General features: G+C 37.3%; 1 protein-coding gene across 4 annotated transcripts in view; it reads right to left on the bottom strand.

Moving 5' to 3' along the window:
- The window catches only part of PRKCZ (protein kinase C zeta), a 158,890-nt gene that overhangs the window by 20,857 nt on the left and 118,684 nt on the right, over positions 1–19,349 (bottom strand). For all 4 annotated transcript variants that reach the window (XM_054009539.1, XM_054009537.1, XM_054009538.1 and 1 more), the window contains 6 exons: positions 16,001–16,087; positions 14,542–14,677; positions 8,623–8,710; positions 7,660–7,779; positions 4,689–4,768; positions 3,970–4,059 (listed from right to left, as the gene is read on the bottom strand). In XM_054009539.1, the coding sequence (XP_053865514.1) occupies positions 3,970–4,059; positions 4,689–4,768; positions 7,660–7,779; positions 8,623–8,710; positions 14,542–14,677; positions 16,001–16,087 (601 nt within the window). The remainder of the gene's footprint in view (positions 1–3,969; positions 4,060–4,688; positions 4,769–7,659; positions 7,780–8,622; positions 8,711–14,541; positions 14,678–16,000; positions 16,088–19,349) is intronic.

The following is a 19,349-nucleotide window of genomic DNA, read 5'->3' as shown; positions in this document are numbered from 1 at the left end:
CTCATAATACATAGCAAGAGAAAGCTTTGAAGTACAATCTTCCCAGCAATGACTTTCACAGATAGTTATGCTCTGCATTAGGCAGATCACAGCTCTGTGCTCCCTCTCTGCTGTCTGAGTCTTTTTTTAAAAGACACAAACATTCGATATATTGTTTTGTCAACATCTTCTTTTAAGTGAAAGGTTAGTTACTTCTTCATTAACTCAACACTCTTCAAACTGCTCTATTTAAAAAATGTTTAACCAGAGCACCTTTGTATGTACATCACACATAAATATGATGTTCCTTCTCACTGCAGATCAGTGTCATTTGCACCTTGCTACCAAAGATCTTGCTGTAATTTTTTCTCCTTCTTATCCAATTGCATTGTTTACTTTGGGCCAGATTTTCAAAGGTATTTTGTTTCAGACAGGTGCACAGTGGGATGCTAAAATGCACTTAAGCAGCGTAAGGGCCTAACTCCTATTGAAGTCAATGGCCTTTTGTTCAAAATGCAAGTCCTTTTTTTTCCTTTGAAGTGGACATTCCTAAGAATTCTTAACCTGTCTGGAAGCAATCTTTCCATGTTACCTGGAACTGCTCTTGATGTACTCTATTTTCCAAGACTATATTTTTCACTTCCTTCCAGTTTCATTCCCACAATAACTTTGCTTCTCACTGAACATTGCTTAGGTTGAACTTATTGACAGACTCCATATCTTTGATTATATAGGGTTAGTATGTTTACTTCTCAGACCACACATTAAACTATCAGCCAACTTGGTCTGATCATCTGGAAGTCAGCACAACCATAAATGGGCCAAGTTCAGACCTAGCTGTGAATGGACAAAACTCTACTCAGTGTATTAATAAAATATTCATATGCTGGTCTCCATTATAGCCCCCCCCCCAAATGCATTTTGCATGCAATTAATTTTGTCAGACATATTGCTCTTTATCTGAATCTTCATTCTAGGTCCACCTCCATTGTATCTCTGCACAGCTAAGCAGTGACATCAACCACAATTTTGTAGTATTGCTTTTATCATGCAAGACATAATGCAAGAAACACGGAGATTTGGAATATCAATGGATTTTCCCTTATATAGCTGAAAACATTTGGTAAGTTTTCTAAAAGAATTAGGAAAGCTGTCTTACTAGGTTCCAGAATGTTACTGCCTCATTTCATGCACAGCAACATCCCAATACTGAAATTATCCATAGGTTAGATCCCTATTGTATAACACATCCCTCATGCAAAAAAACATCAAAATTAAAAGGTACTGAGCACCCTTGCTTCCAATGAAGTGATTGGGGGAGGCTCAATACCTTTCAAAATCAGGCCATTAAGTTTAAAAGTCACTGAAAGGTGTCTTTACCTTTATTACTTACACCTTAGATTGCGAACACTGAAAAGATATTTAGAATCTGTCTCCTTTCACTATCTATATATTATGTTTATTTTTCACACTTCACTCAGGCTGGACCCTGGCAATAAATAGTTTGTCAATTTTACCCTCTGGTTGTGTTGTGTAAGGCTTTGTGTTTCAGGGTAAATCATACTTAGAAATGTTTAAAGTAAATCTCCACTTTTAATCCAGAAGAAGATTCACTAAATTAAAAAAATAATAAAAATATTTATATTAGGCTTTTATTTATTCACTTTGCAAAACTGAAATATTTTGGCCTACATCGAAATGACCGACACCTAAAACAACTACAAGCAGAAGCCCCTTCTAAATACAACCCAGAATACAACAGGGACCCAAAGTACACATGATTTTCCTGTAAACTTATAAAATGTTAAACTATGCATAATTTACATCTCAAGATCGTAATTTACATGACACGGCTTTGCTGAAAAGATGCCAGGATTACATAATCACCCTGTTTCAGTTTGGGGTGGTCTTCCCAAGTGATCACCATGAAATATAAAGTAAGTAAACCAGTAAATGTCTCTTTTACAAATATAAAATGAATCCAACAAAATCTTCTCTCATAAAGCTACAGTATGTGAGGTTTGATGTTGATGTTCTATTAAGAAACATCTTACTAATTAGCATTATAGTGCCTGAAGGTGCATGCTGTAAAACAACACACACCAGATTAAGGGAGCTATTTAAAACAACCTATAGCTTCACAAATTATTAATAGCCTAATCAGATCCTCTGTGTTATATGAACAGCTATAAAAATGCCAGACATTCTGCCTCTATAGAAAGCTTCTTCTATGAAGAACTTCAATAAGGATGGTCTGAACAACAAGCCACAAAGTAAGAATTTAATCATTCTGTTTTCTCCCTTTCTCAGAAAACTTCTCTCATGATGCTAGAGTCATTACTTCCTGTTTCTACAATATTTCCTATGGAGTTCACAGTACTGAAAAAAAAAATGCATACTTGCATCTCCATCATTAAACTAGCTATTAAAAATTTACAAAGCTAATTAAAATAATGTTCCTGACACAGTTGGCACCTTAGCCATAAAGTAGTTAGTGTAGCAGATAATAGTTTTTAATGATGATTTCATGATGATAGTGGTGGACATAATCAAGAAGTGACTGGTATTCTTCTAGATCAACTGACAGTTTAAAAGTTATGATCAGTTTAACACTGCATGCACCTTCTTGCAAATCCCACTGAAACAAAAGTACATCTTATCCCACACTATGGACCAAAAACAACCCTAAGAGCAAGGAGTAACAAAACAAAATGTAAAGCTTGAAAGTAACCAGCAAGCAAGCAAAACACAACTACTCAATCATACTGCATTCAAGCCACATCTCTTCCTCAGGTAATTTTGTCTTTTAAGGGCTTGATTCTACAAACATTAACAGCACAATTTAAATCAATGGGACTATTCAGGTAAGTAAGGGTCACATATGTAAGGTTTTGTATGACTGGGGCCTTATATTGTAAACTGTAAGGAAACTGCCTTCTTGTATGTCTGTCAGATGCCATGTATATAAATGGATCACTAGATTACTTGTTCTGTTCATTCCCTCTAAAGCACCTGGCATTGGCTACTGTTGGACAGGATACTGGGCTAGATGGACCTTTGGTCTGACCCAGTATGGCCATTCTTATGCTAAATACTGCATACATTAATAACAGCTTCACTCTAGTGTTTCTCCCCCACCCCCAGAACAGAATACCAGGGTGCTACTTCTTCCAAAGTCCCCATTACATTTAGCACTACTCGAGACTTGCTTACGATATTTGCCTCCCAGGAATTAGACCTGCCTAATACATAATTAAATATAGGAGTTAGACAAAAGTTAGAGAGCTTGCTTCAGACCATCAAGAACAATAGGTTGCAATCTGTACATGTTGGCAGCAGTTGCCAGGTAGCAGCAACTTTAAATTGAAAGCAGGGCTCCACAAGCAGAAGATCTCTGCTAAATCAGCATATGTTCTTGATGTTCTGACCCCACCCCATCTTGACATACCTTACCCATTTTGTGGCTCTCCCAGACAAATTCTAACCCCAGTACTTCTTGGAGAGAGAGGTCCTTGTAATGCACCAGGTGGACTTTTCAATGATAGGGGCTGCAGCACAAGTACCAATAGAACTCAGGGAATTAATTGGCCCCCAAGGCTTTATTATGGTTTAAATCATGTGTTTTTGTTGTTATTTTCTACCTAATATCACAATTGTCCTTTTACTAAAAATTTAACCTCACATTTTTAAAGTAAAGACCATGAGTGAAGCTACACTTAATATTTGGTAACAAGTCACATTTTTGACCATGAAATAAATCTAGTTTCCAACATTTTTACATTAATAAAAACCTAAACTGATGAAGCCGAAGAATACTTTATATGAATACTTTTAGAGGTTTGATGTATTCTTTCAGTTATGAGCAACTGTATTTTTGAAGAGAATATTCATTAGCAGTGTTTACAATGATAGGTACATGCACACAGTAATTAAAACATTGAAGGAATATGCTTCTATTTAACATACTTAAGTAGAATAAATTATTTTTACCAGATCCCAGTCTATGCTGCGGAAAAATGTATGAGACTTGATATCAGAAAATCCTGTCTCTAGCTGGCAGCCAAGCCTTTCTTTGGGATCCTGTGGAAGACAAAAGAAAACACAATCAAGACTGTGTTTGTCTTTACACTTCTTTTTTATTGTTTATCATGACAAATTCTCCAGTTTTTCACTGACCCATGTAGATTATACAAGGATAGGCAGCAGTATATAAACTATTGGTAAAATAAATTAAGGCAATCTAGTTTTCTGAATTTCATGGGTTTGAAAATTCATTTTAGACTTTTTATTTTACAACATTTCTCGTGATATAAAAATTCTGATTTTACTTAGTAAATGTGCTGTTTTCCCTATTGGCACAGATAATAGTTCCATTGACTTCACTTTGTCTGCTTGTATTAGTAAGGACTATTCATTTAATAATTGTTTGCAAGCATAGACTAATAATTAATTATCTTAGGTTTTGTACTCAGTTTCATAATAAAATTCCATTTCACTAAGTAACCAACATGCTTAGTTTTCAAATGAAGTTCCATACTATGAAATTTTCACACAAAAAATTAGCAATTTGAAAGATTGCTTTTGGAAGCTATATGTCCTGACTTTATAAAATTTCTTTACAGTTCTTTAAGTTTTTAATTAATTTATGTTTTATAACATGAAGCTCTGAGCTACTGAATGTATATAAATAACAATGTTGTAAAACTTACCTTGTTTAAAAATCCTTTTAAGACATGAGAGGCCTTGACAGAGAGAAATCTTGGAATCCGGATTGGCTTTTCAAGGATAACTGTTACAAGTTTAAAAAAAAGCAAACTGTTTTGCGCTCTATTATATGACATCCACTATGATTTTAATAAAAACTTTTTTATTTGTATTACTGCCTGGACAATGTGCTCCTATGGCAACTATTTAAGTTATTTCTGCAAAATTTGCCAGGCTTTAAATTTTTTGTAAAAAGTCATACCATTCTCTCTGGTTAATATCTTTTCTAAAAGTATTATAAAATGGACTTTTAACGACAACTCAGAAGAGAAAAGCAGAGTATTCATTTTTGTTTTCAAAAAGCTGGAGGCAACGTGTCCAGTGGTAAGAGAAGGGGATTACGAGTCATTTGCCACGGTGGCAAGTCACTTCAACATTTAGTTCCTGCTTCCACAACCGTCAAATGAGCATTTGCTTTTCTCTAACTTTGCAAGGCTTACCTAGTTAATGTCTGTATCTCGGAATCTTCACGTGAAAAGTGCTATGGTAGCAGTGACATTTACAGACTTTCTGAAAATTCTTAATCTCATGCATCATTTCTTTCATCCCATCTGTCATATTGATAAACACATTGTATAAAGGGTTTTCATCTCCTTAAAGTCCTGATCAAGGGGTTTTATAAATGTGATCTCACATTTTTGAACAATTGAGGAAATATTACACTGGACCTGAGGTTGTGGGGATTCCCCATTGTGTCATTACAAGCCACCCTCTTCCTTCATTATAGAGTATTCCCCCTCAAGGAGTAGTTTGGAGACTAGTTATGCACTTTAAAGAGTACACAACAGTGTTTGAGACTGCTCACGCTGGCACTCAGATTGGTCACTAGAAGGTATTTCAGAATGAGTCAGAATTTAAGGCCAGAACTGCATATCACAGGCCACAAGCACTAACTAGCATCTGCACACTAAATCCAACACCCAAAGTATTACAGCCCACAGGAGACTAAACTATTATATGCCTCAGGCATAGAACAGGAGGGATCTTTGTGCACCAATGCCTGAGGTCCCTGCAATGGCAGGGAATTTTATTAAGTGAGATATACCCAGAGAATTCTGGTGAGTGACCCATACCCCATGTTGCAGAAGAAGACAAAAACCCTAAGGTCACCCCCAGTCTGACCTGGGGGAAAATTCCTTCCAACCCTCTTCCATCTCTCAGACTATGCACATACACCTTTGAAATTCACTCTTTACTAATCAAGCACTTTCAGCGTTACTCCTGTACTTGATATGGTTGTGCGTACTGCTACATGTGATTAGAATAATGGGCACACTGCTACCCATGCAAACCAGTTCCTATTGAAGTAACTTATGACACTGCTACCATGAAATCACCATAAGGAAACAGAAAAAGTTATCTGGAGCAAAATTATAGGTAGATATGGTTGGTGCCCAGAAAGTTCCTTCAATGCCTTCGTATAATATAGTTTTCAAAAACCTTTCCATACTCTGGACACAACCTAGCAGAGATACTGTCTCATGCACTGACTCCCCTTTCTTTCATGACCACCTTCTGTCCCTACTGATAACAACTTAACATCCTTGTGGCAATTACAGCAGTTGGTTTAGTGGAAAAGAAACAGCACTGAAGTATTATTAATAGCCTTTGGTACAATGAGTGTTTTGCCCTTTCTGAAGAAAGTCAGTCAGGCTGTCTACTGTGTCTTCATTTCATCTCTCCCTCCCACCTGTTCTGTTTCTCTTGACTGGCACCAAGGCAAGCCAGCTACACATGACCAGTCAGCTCTCTAGAGACCACCATCAAGTCTAATACTATTAACAAGGCTTATATTGTATTTATTGGATTAACTGTTTTAAGTGGGATAAATGTATAGGTCAGTACTCTTGGGGTATAACACACTGTAGGAAGCAACTAGCAAGTTCTAGAAGCACATCTGCCATAGTGCTCAAAACATTCAAAGTAAGTTATAAAATAATGTAACAAAATGAAAGACATACAAAGAATATAAACATATGTACCAAAGAACTAGGGTGAAAGAGAAAAATATCCCAGAGTATAAGAGTAATGTGAATGATAATGTCTTTCTTGAATAGAATGATGGATTTATGTTCTTAAACTGCAATTCAAAGAGGGCATGTACACACATTCAACCCAAAATGTCTGAACCTTATTTTCAACGGCTACTTCTGAACTGTGGATCTCATTGAGTAAGTCTACACTGTAGCTGGGAGCTAGGGTGACCAGATGTCCCAATTTTATAGGGACAGTCCTGATTTTTGGGTCTTTTTCTTATATAGACTCCTATTACCCCCCACCCCTGTCCAATTTTTCACATTTGCTGTCTGGTCACCCTACTGGGAGCATGCCTCCCAGCCCAGGAAGACCAATACATAGTAAGTAGCTCCTCTCAAATTAGCCTGCTAATAATAGCTGTGTGGTTGTTGTGGCAGGGGTGATGGCTCAGGATAGGCACCTGAACCTGGACCCGCCTGCCTACCTGGGTCTGAGCTCAGGTGGCTAGTCTGAGTTGCCGCCCATGCCGCAACATGCACACTGCTATTTTTAGCAGAGCTAGCCTGTGTCTGCCTTCCCAGGCTTGAAGCATGCGGCCAGCTGCAGTCTAGACATATCTTTAGACAAAGTCCAATCTGAAAGAGACTAACTCGGAGTCCTAGTTTTTTGTCCCAGAAAATTAAGTTCCTTGAATGTTGAATTAGAAATACCACAGTCCTGTTTACCTACGCTAATATCACTGGTAGTCATGAGATGATGGGAACTACTGAGCCCTCTATCAAAACTTTGCTGTGTAGGAAATTAAAAGGAAGAGAAGGTACCCACAGTATGTAAAAGGTGGCTGCTAATTTTCATTATTTAGTGTTTTGTTCTTCCTTCAAAGGGATTCAAAAAAAAAAATTGAAACCCAAAACCAACAAAGAAAAATCTTAAATATACCTTGGAAGAGGTAATCTTCAGTGTTCATGTCTGGATTGTCAGTTATTATATCAAATGGAGATCTTCCTGCCATCATTTCAAACATCAGGACACCAAGAGCCCACCAGTCCACACTGAACCCTATAAGCATTTAAAGAGCACATTTTCAGGTAATAAATCCTGGGTTCTAGGATAATGTTACAACAACATTTATTGCATCATCGATGGAGATTAAGGACCTGATTCTGCAGAGAGCTGAGAATCCTCAACTCCCACCAAAACCCCTAGCAGCAGGCTCAGTGCCTCACAGGAATAGCCCTTAATAGAGCACTTGGGAGAAAAATTAGTAAAGGTAATTTGTTCAGGAACTTGTAGCTGGGCCATAACGGTCCATAAGAGAGTGAGACTTCAATTAACAGTGCCAAGATAAAGGTCAATATACTACTTAAAGCTGGAAGGTACTTTAGGATTTTTAAAAGTTGTGAATGCTATGTTACCATATAGGAAAATGACAGTACTCAGGTATTTTACCATCTTAGATAGGCCACTTCTCAATTCACAATAGTAGTTAGAGTGCTCCTATAAACTACTGCTGTTTTGAATTCTATGTTTTCTGTTGTCAGATACCCTGATCCAAACAGTTGTTGTATCTGAAAGCTCAAACCAACATAAAAGGGTTGGGTTGTGGTATTTGCTCTGTAGCACAAAGCAGGAGTTCTCTTTCAGGAAAAAGCCCACCCTTTCTGGAAATATCTTTTAATAGAAGCTGCACATCCATGACTGTGAAGGTCAAAAAACACTAAAATGGTCTGAAGTACATCTGAGAAAATAAAAAAATCAAACAAACAAAATCATCTTACCGGTACATAACAGAGTAAAACCATGTAAACTTAATTAAAAATGTACTCTTAATGCCCTGCAAATCGGAACTTTAATTAGTGATTCACTGTAATTAAACTGTTACAAGTTTATGCCCCAACTCACCATATTCTTCTCCTCTTAGGATCTCTGGTGCAATGTAATTTGGCGTTCCACAGAAAGTGCTTGTAGTGTCACCAGGGCCCAATCCTTCCTATTGGAATAAACCAATTCATCTTTTGAAAGTTAAATTCTACCTGCAGCAAGTTCCCTTCAACCAAGCTTTTGTAAGTATTTCAAACCAGGAGTCTAAGATGCCTCCATATACCAACAGGATTCCAGGGGTCAAAGTAGTGATCAGACTCCTCCCCAAAACTCCTACCATTCAAGGTAAACTTATAATTTTTTTTACAGCCCTTCATCATGGTAAGTGTGTGTGACTTTACCAGGGTGGATTTGATTTAAATCACTAGTCAGGAAGACTATTTAATCATGGATTTCAACATAAAAGTGCATTCTTGTTGGTTGTTATAACCTTAATACATATTCTTCACAACTCCGATAGATGTAGGTTTCATTTTTAGAAGGTACACACTATACATTTTTAAACAGTGATTTATTTTGAAAAAAAAATTCATATTAGTTTTACAGCCATATCAGAAAATGAATGATTGTTTGGTTATTTCATTTAGCAAAGGTATTTGAAGCAGATATTTATGAAGTCATTGGGAGGTGAACTATCTTCAATTCAACAGGTTAATCATTAATATTTGGAGGATTTTCTTGCCAGGCTGTATTAGGAGGAGATCCCCACCAGACAGACATTTAAACTGTTTTATTTAACTAAAACAACAACGTGACGTATTCGGGATTTTTTTCTTCAACAGCAAACATAATATTTTAACAAAACAAGCATATGAATTTTTGAATTTAGTTAAAGATTCAAGTTCTTTAAAATTAGGTTTGTTTTTGTTTAAATTGTTTTTAACTAAAATAGTTAAATGAAATATTTAAGAAAAAAAAAATTAAATCGACTATGTCAGCCAGGTCAACATGAGAAACTTGAAATATTGGCTTCTGCAGCTAACTCAGTCGTCTTCACCTTCATTTTTCTGTTTGTTCATAATCGGGAAAAGAAAAATAAGCTTTCCTGCTTTTTCAGGTCCCAAACCATTGCTCAATTTGGAATGAATTAGTCCAAAGGAAGAAAATATTCTTTCTACACCAGCAGAAGAAGCTACTGATGTTAAAAGCGAGATTATCTCTTCAACAGTGCTTAAGTGACTTCCTCCAGTTCATTGGTGTGCCTTTCTTTAAAATATCATCATCAAACATATTTCTTGAATGGGTCTCTTTTACGGCCTGCTGCCATTATAAGTTTTTCCTTCTAGTGAGAGAATGGTATGGTAGATCTTGAATCAATGAAGGCTACACTCAGAAAGACCTCAAGACTTCGGAATATGCTGCTCAAACAGTTTCACTTTTGTTTCTAGTGCCTGTCCATCCCTTCTCACATTTATCTCCAGACTTCTCCTTGTCCAGATCTATTCTGCCCCCAACAATCTTCTATTAATTGAACTTTTTGAAAGTTTGCACTTTTAGAGAGAGGTAAGGGATTGACTGTATGTGCACAAATTTGCAGAGGGACAATAGGGTTGAGGTCTGTTATTTCTCAACTCTATATATTATTTATTTGTTTAAAAACATTTTTGCTATTAACAAGCATGTTCTCTCTGGAGTCAAGTCCACAGTTTGAGAACTCAAAACTAAGCATCTCTGATGGTATCTTCTAGACTGAGCACTGAGCCCCATTGGGTAGATAAAAAGATTAACCTAAATAATCTATAAAGAAGCCCCTGGAACCCTATAAGATTGGGTCCCTAATCCATGAACTATTGAACTCATTTACAAAACTTTTCTTAAACATTACATGAATATATTGTCTCATACTATAGAATTAGAATTTATAATTCCTATTCCATGATGAGATATCTTTGAGCTATAGTGTACCTTAATTAAAACTATCTTTAGATAATTTTTTTAAATTAAAAAATCCGATTTTTTTTTTTTTTAAATCATTGATTTTTATCCACCCTGGACATTATTAATCCTGACACATTCATAATGTTTAATTTGTTTCTTTTAGACAAAGAATAAAATGTTTCTCATTTCTGGGAGATTGGGGAGGTGTTTGTTATTTTTAAAGATTAAAACAATTCATAATTTTTTGCAATTGCTGCCTTTTTACTCCAGGTTATGAATTTTAGTGCTGGTGCTACACATGAGATAAGAGTCCTTGAAAACAGAAGTCCTATTGATCCCTTGAAGAGGTATATCACAAGCAGTGACAAGGCAAGCCCCTCCACAGTGCCCCACTGCTAATGTGCATAATGACCTGGAGGAACCCCTGGTAAGACTAGAAGGCAGCTCAGTTAACTTGTTCCATTCAATCGCTGGACCCTCTGAAATTGACAAAAAGGATGCTAGTTGTGTTGCTGGTTTTGGGAACTTGGCAGTCCATCACAAACTAGACTGAGACCCTCATCTAATTTCACATGGGCCAATAACTTGGAGACAACTGTCAGCAAGTATTAGTGTGTGTCAAAGCAGCAACCCAAAGAGGTAATATCCCATTACAAGTCCCCTGAGAGGTATGTCCTCCATAGTTCATTAATTTACTTGAGCTTCTTAATATCTGCTTTGACGTTTATTTAAAATACAATTCATTTTAAAATCAGGCTCCAAATAACCTTCTGTAGGGCTGTATTTGCCTGCCTCAGTCTCTCTTCAGGTACAGGTTGCATTTGATCAAAATTTATGAAATAGTGCTTTCTAAAGTGCTATTCAGTGCTAAAAAGTTCCAGTGCCCAGGGCCGGCTCTGGCTTTCTGGCCGCCACTTGGGGCGGCCAGAACAGCAAAGAAAAAAAAAAAAAAAAAGAACAACCTGCGGCACGGCCGGAGCCAGGGTGCAGGGGGAGGGAGCGGGGGGAGAGAGAGAAGGGGGGCGGCCAGGGCTTCAGCGGGGCGCTGCCACGCGGCCCCTCCCGCCATGCCCCCTGCTGGGAGGGGTCCAGAACGCTCCGGTCGGCTGGGAGGGAAGGACGCGGGCTGCCCTGCCAGGCTTGCTGCAGGGCGCTCCCGTCCTCCACGCCACTGTCCCCTACAGGGCAGCCGAAGCGGAACAACAACAACAACAAAAGCGGCCGTGCCGCCTTAGGACTAGGCAGAATGCCACCTCCTACAAGCTGCCGCCCCAAGCACCAGTTTGCTCGGCTGGTGCCTGGAGCCGGCCCTGCCAGTGCCAACTCTAATGTATTAGATTTCCAATCCTCCAAGAGAGACAGTCATTGAAAAGGGCTAATACAATTCAAATATACAGGATCATAAAAATTAGAGCTGGAAAAGACCTATTGTATTAATTCATCAAGGCCATCCCCCTAGAAGTGCAGGGTTAGTCTCCTAATAGAGATCGTATCAGATATGAAACAAATTAAAACTTTTATTAGAGAATATTTAAAGTTACAGAACACAAATTGTTGAATACACATTATAAATACCCATGCCATATCAGTTCATTCTTGTCAAAAACAACATTATACCCATGGATTGCAAATGAAGAAAGAGAAAAGCGATATGAGCTGACAATTGCCTGCAGCAGAAAATACAGATGAGGATTAGAGGTTAAGCATGTAACATAGAAAAAGAAAGTACACTAGTTAGTTAAATCAGTTCAAAGAAGCCGTCAGACTTGTCGCTTCTCAGTTAGTGGTCTAGATCTTATCCTCAGATTGGCCGTGTCCAGTAACGTGTTCAATATAGTGGTATCTGAAACTATCAACTACTCTATCAGCCTGGAGTAGTATCTGGGTACCTTACAGTCCTAAAACAGTCTCATTCTTGCGGTCCCAGGCACCCAGTGCTCTGACGATCAGTGTGTGAATGGCAGTGGAGTATCCCCATTCTCTCAAGGTATCAACCAGGGTGTGTGGGTCTATTTCTCCATTTTCCATTCCTGTGTCTCAATGAAGGGAGCGACCCGATTCTCGAAGGGGATTGTGACACCCTGGCACCCCAATATTCACCACTGTCATGTAATTAGGATATGTTTTGTACAAAGTATGCCTTGTGAGGTTTCATTCTAAAAATCTTAATATACTAGACATTAATATCTCATTGGAATGTATGTGCTATCATTGTATGTGGCTATCATTGTATGTGAAGGTAGGCTATGTAGGTGTTACAGAAACATGTTGTGAGTTTGAAATCACCCACAAGCAGCCTTTCAGGTACAACAGTAAAAAGGCCAACCAATGTAAATGGCTTATTGAGGAGATGCACACAAGCACAAGGATTACCCCAGGAACTGTGTACAGTAGAAACCTCTCAGAGATAGCACTACACAATGGGAACTGTTTGACCCAGGTCACAACAAAAGAGCTTTCCAGCAAGTGGGAAGAATATATAAAAGGGGGACAATGACATCATGATGGTACCTCACCCTACAACAATACACCTGGAAACACTTGAGGGACAAGGACTGAACTGTGATGGTCCCAGGCTAGAGGGATTTTTAGCCTGTGTGTGAAAACCCGAGAAAGCCAAGTCAACTTGTGCCTTAAGAATCTGCCAGCCTGTTTATCACTCAGGGTGAGAATTTGCTAATTCATATCCTACCTATCTACTATGTTAAACTGTTTGTGGTTTTGTTTATTTACTAAGGTAATCTGCTTTCATCTGTTTGCTATCATGTATAATCACTTAAAATCTATCTTTTGAGGTTAATAAACTTGTTTTGTTTTGTCTAACAGCAGTGTTTGTGAAAATTATAACTTGGGGCAGAAAGCTGTTGCAGCTCTCTCTCCCCCCTCACATTGAGGGAGGGGGCGAATTTTATGAGCTTACGCTGTACATTTCCCTGTACAGTGCAAGACAGTATAATTTTGGGTTTACACTCTGGAGGGGAGTGCGTGCCTTAGCAACTGGGAGGTGCCTTAGCTGAGCCTTCCCATGCAGAGCTGATCTCAGCATCTGTTTGTGAAGCTGCAGCTGGGTGTGTCCCTATCTGTGTGTGTGATGAAAGAGCAAGTGTGGAGAGCTTGGCAACTTATCACAGCACCACAGTGTGAAAGGGAGCCCAGGCTGGTGGGTCAGGTGAGCTCAGTGGTACCCCAGTTCCAAGCGGCATCCTGGGGGGGGGGGGGGGGGAAACCGTCACAGGGATAATTCACTTCTGGTTCCTCATCATTGATCACAACATCCAGTCTTAGCTGGCAGTTGAAGTCCGGAATAGAAGAGTTAACGAAAACCGTTCTCACAGATGCTGAAATTGCCTTAACAAACCTATTCTGCACAGCGTTGTGGTGAAGTGGCTATGCTCTGGAATGGGGCTTACAGCTGCACAGGACAAGAGGCACGGTTTCATTCTCATAGCTACATCTCTGGTATAACATGTCCCTACACTTCATCTTAGTCAAAAGGTCAAGAATCAATTACTATCTAACTATGGAACCCCTTGTGACTTTGGCTCCCAAAGTATTGTAATAGAATGTGATTATTCTAAAATAAAGGTAAGTTACAATTCATTTTCTTCAATGAAATTATGTGGGTGTAAAAGCAGTCTGGCCATATCTGGTCCTGAGATTGAATTTAGTTAACAGTTCTGTTGGTAATACATGTGAAGGAACAGAATTCAGCACTCATAGCTGTGTTGAATCTGCAGGTCTAACAGGACAAAAATAGCAATAACTTTATTTTTGTCCACAAATTCAGCAGTGTGACTTGGAATACAGCCAAGAAATAGATTTGTTGAGCAAGGTGGTGCCATTTTTCAGAAGTAATTTTTCAGAGCAGAACTGCAGTTTAAGACTAAATTCTAGGCTCAGTTACACTTACATTAATATAGGCAAACTTCAGGTCTCAGATTTACTTTGGTGTTGCTGGCTGTAGAATTTGATTCAACAAGACTATCTGACACAACTAGATTAACATATACAGATTCACAGTAGAATTATAAGGAAAGACAGAAAATCAGAGGAGAACCTTACCTTGCACATGCCGTAATCTGTTAACTTGATATGACCCTCTGCGTCTAGCAGAACATTGTCTAGTTTTAAATCTCTGTAGATTATTCCTCTCTCGTGTAGGAAGTTCAGAGCAATACAAATTTCAGCAGCATAAAATCTTAAACAGGAAAAAAGAAGAGCCATATTCATTACTAGAAGAATTACACAAAAGTTGGCATAACTTGAAAAACCCAATGACAATTTTTGAAACCAAAGGAACAAAGTAAAAAGGAAAAGCTAACAGAGTCCCAGAGCTTCTCACCATGGAGAGGATAAAAACAACAAAACCCCTAAATTCATCCCAAAGTAGCTGTTACAATCAAAATATGAATAATTAAAAAATATAGCCACTGTCTACAAAGCTAAAGACTTATAGCAAGTAATTTTTTTTCAATCTGATATTGAAGAAATTTTTTCCCCCATCATACTATTGAACTTTTCTCTGAAGCTGTAAAACTCAAATACTGGGTATCAGAACTGGATTTCTGAGCTGGTAAAATCTACACCAACTATTCTAATGCAGAGGCAAGACCTGTGTCTATAATACCAACACTTGCAAGACAGTACTTTTTAATAGGTTCTGTATAAAACTCCCTTAACTATGTTCACCAAAACACTTAAACCCAACATCAGCAATGCACTTCAGAGAACTGTTAATCAAATATAAAAGCAATGACAGTTAGTTGTTCCTATTATCAAATGCTTTATTTAAAAAACAAACAAACAAAAAAAACCCCCTCATGTCCTTGTAGAATACAAAGGTTATTTATCTTTCAAATGAACTGCTTTCCAAATTTAAGGTTGAGCTTTTTAATTGGAGAAATTGGAAAGGGTCCAGAGAAGAGCAACAAGAATGATTAAAGGTCTTGAGAACATGACCTATGAAGGAAGGCTGAAAGAATTGGGTTTGTTTAGTTTGGAAAAGAGAAGACTGAGAGGGGACATGATAGCAGTTTTCAGGTATTTAAAAGGGTGTCATAAGGAGGAGGGAGAAAACTTGTTCACCTTAGCCTCTAAGGATAGAACAAGAAGCAATGGGTTTAAACTGCAGCAAGGGAGGTCTAGGTTGGACATTAGGAAAATGTTCCTAACTGTCAGGGTGGTTAAACACTGGAATAAATTGCCTAGGGAGGTTGTGGAATCTCCATCTCTGGAGATATTTAAGAGTAGGTTAGATAAATGTCTATCAGGGATGGTCTAGACAGTATTTGGTCCTGCCATGTGGGCAGGGGACTGGACTCGATGACCTCTCGAGGTCCCTTCCAGTCCTAGAATCTATGAATCCATGAATTTTTTTTTAAAACTTTCCAAATCACCTACAGCAATTTCCCTTGAAATTTTTATATTCTCTTGCTGTCATTTAAGATAAACTATTTTATGTTGTGCTTTGTAATGATACTGTAAGAAAATTATCACATTTATCAATGCATTAGTAAAATACCTTGCATGTTCTTCAGGAAGTTTTCTTTGCCGTTGCATATGAAACATGAGATCTCCCCCATTTACATACTCTATGACAAGAAACAATCTGAAAATATACAATGCAATAAATGGATTTCAACTCAAGGAAAACTGTATTTTTTTAATTCCATAAGACTCACATTTTTACTAAGGTCACAGTTAATATTTCACTCCAACGACAACAAAATCTAAAGTTAAAAATGTTCCTCTGAGTTGCCCTCTCAAGTTAGGCATTTAAAATTGTAATTACAATAAAAATTAATAACCATTTAGAAACAAAACAAGATCATCTATTTAATTTATAATACACCCATGTCTGTGGTATGTACATGACATCCATAATTTAAAAGCATGTATAAGAATACTTCAATAGAAAAACACAAATGAAGAAATTGATTTGAACTTAATGAAGGTGTACCTGTTTAACACTAGGTCTGAGTTTGGCATGAAGCCAACATAACTACCCAAACATATGAAAAGGATAACAGAGGTTGCTGAAAGTAACCAAGTACCATTGTGGGCTGTCAGTGTAATACAGTATCAGATGTATATTTTAAAAGTTTAAAACAGTCAGAGATTGCGACAAAGGAATAAAATATTGTTACTGGAGTATGGCAAGTAGATGATAAATTGAAAACCAAAGGCTTTATCAAAAACAAATGCAGGAGCAAAATAGTCATTAATTTTCAAATAACGAGACATTTATACTATGAAAACATCTTATTTTAATGGCTATGTCTATCATATCAAATGACTGATGCAGATTGCAATGTCTGTCTCGTGAAATAGGGAATAGTAGTATCAAATTTCTCCGTGTACTGCTACTGAATAGCTGTATTCTGAATGGCTTAGAAAACAGACTGTTAGATTATAAGTATGTTTTAACATAACAGTGTACTTAAAAAAACAAACAAACAAACAAAAACAGTTTCTCATTAGATGAAATTTTATTATTTGCCACTAAATAAGGATCAGTCATCTAGGAGTCTGGCACAGATTTACTTTGATATAATAAGTATTAGACAAAATACTGAATACTGTTTTAGACTGAAGGTGTTTTTTTTTTTTTAAATCAAGCATGAAATCTGAAGTTTCATATTTGAAAAACAAAGTTTACACACATAGGCTTGTTATATTTGAAACCAACCAAAACACAAGTCAAAAGTAAACCTATTTTAAGATGACTAGTTTTATTATTAATTTACCAGCATTAAAAAGGTCAGGAAGCACTGTAGAGTTTTGAGCATTAATGAATATACAACTATTATGCTGTTATTTGCACTAGCTTATGAAAAGCCAAAACTGACACACTGAAGAAAGATGTCTGGAGACACACTACAGAGAAATGTAGAAAAACAAATTTATGTTTGAGCAAAATAAGAGAGTTCTAATGATTTCAATCACATATGATTCACAACAATCCTCCTCTTCCAAATAAAGTTCTAAATTGTATCAGGATCTTTATACGCACCCATAAAAATAAAGATAATTCTATTTATATGCTGAATACAACAATCCGAGCTCCCAATGCCATTCTGTGAGAAACATTCTAAATTCGAAGGATACAGAAATGCCTGGCTCCGAATGGCCACCTGTAATAAAACTAGGAGTCTGATGAGTTCAGGTGTGGCCATTTTTCACTAGAAATGGAAATTAAATTTGGTGCGGCCAACAGGACCAGCTAGGATTATAATAGCTCTGTTCTTTGACTTTGACTAGAAACTTTGACACTAAAAGAATCTGAATGTGAATGCAACTGAATAATCCCCCGCCGCCCACGGTAGCAGAAGCTAAACTAATACACTTATTTTTTCAACCCCTTGCCTAGTATAGGATACAGGTCCACCTTAATATAAAAAAAGAGTATGATCTCGTAACCTTGGGAAAATCCAATTTACCACATCATAATTCAACAACAACTCATAAAAGTCTCATCCATTGGCATCTTAACCTGCATGCAATGATTCTCTACTTCATAGCACAACACAGTGTAATCAGAGAGGACATTGACTAATTTCATATGTAAATTTCTGTCCAAAGCAAGACAACTGGCCTTAGCCTTCTTTGCTTTTTGTTGATAAATCAGCATTGCTTAGTACTTTGCATTACAGAAAGGCAGTATGTCAAGCAGGGTTGGTTACAAAGATTTTGCAGGAAACACCAGAACTTTATGAACATTTTGGAGACAGATGAATAAGCAGCCTGGGTTTTTTTAAGTCTGAAACATATCTTCAAAGACATTGCAATAACCATTATGGGTCCAATTCTGTAATATTCTACATAGTATACCCCCTGAAGTTAATGGCTGCATTATCAGGGCCTATTACTGGCTTTTCAAAACGAATTTTGCAATGCACTCCTCAAAACACACAAGAGAAAATGCAGTAGGGGTAGGGAAAATACAAGTGGAATGATCAGCCGTATGAAAAGACTTATTACACACTGGAGCGAAGATACCATATGTGGGAAAATATGATCCATGCAAACTGACAAGGTTAAATAGTCCTACAGAATAGCAATATGCTGAGTGAGTGTTTCTCATGAAAACGGAAGCTGCCTCAGAAGCAGCTTTTCTTTATGCACCCAATTATTCCAGAATTAAAAATTCTTCTCTCTACTCCTTCCTTTCCCCACACATATTTGGCAAATTCTCCCCACTGCTCATTCAATTCTAAAATACATACTTTGTAAAGATTAACCAATATAGAAGAACTGATGAATTCCATCCAGAGAAAGCCCTCTGAAAACACAACTCCAAATTAAGTCAAAATCCAAAGCAAAGGACTGACCACCTTCTTTTTGGAGATACTTAAAAAAATACATTCAGTTAAGTACCATGTGTACCTCTCTTACTGTAACAATAATAAATGACACCGATTCCTAAAAATGTAGGGAACTGCATTTTTTGTACTGTAAGGATTAGTGACATCATCCAGGTAAGTAAAAAAATGTAGTGAGAAATTCTCTTTTATACTATTTCTCTAAGTATATACATTTATTGTAACTTTGTTATTGTTAACAAATACAATCTAAAATATATTTAAGTTTAAAAGTAAAAATCGCACACCAAGCATTGATCTAATATTTAAAGGTGTTGCTTAGGGAAAGAAAATTTCTAATACAGGACTTAAACATAGAGCTTACCCATGTTACTGTTTGTTTCCTGTGTGCCGATTATCAACACTACTTGCACTTGAATAAGTTTGCTTCCTCACAGTCAGTTTCCTGCTTCCATTTGATCCTGCAGTGAAGTCATAATGCTGAATTTGTGACATTACAACAATACCCAGGACAACAGACTTAAGTCAAACACAGATATTGGTTTCACT

Source organism: Malaclemys terrapin, chromosome 19, assembly GCF_027887155.1.
Source record: "Malaclemys terrapin pileata isolate rMalTer1 chromosome 19, rMalTer1.hap1, whole genome shotgun sequence".
Lineage (NCBI taxonomy): Eukaryota > Metazoa > Chordata > Testudines > Emydidae > Malaclemys > Malaclemys terrapin.
Note: the sequence above shows the minus strand (reverse complement) of the source record. Positions and strands in the feature narration are given on the sequence as shown.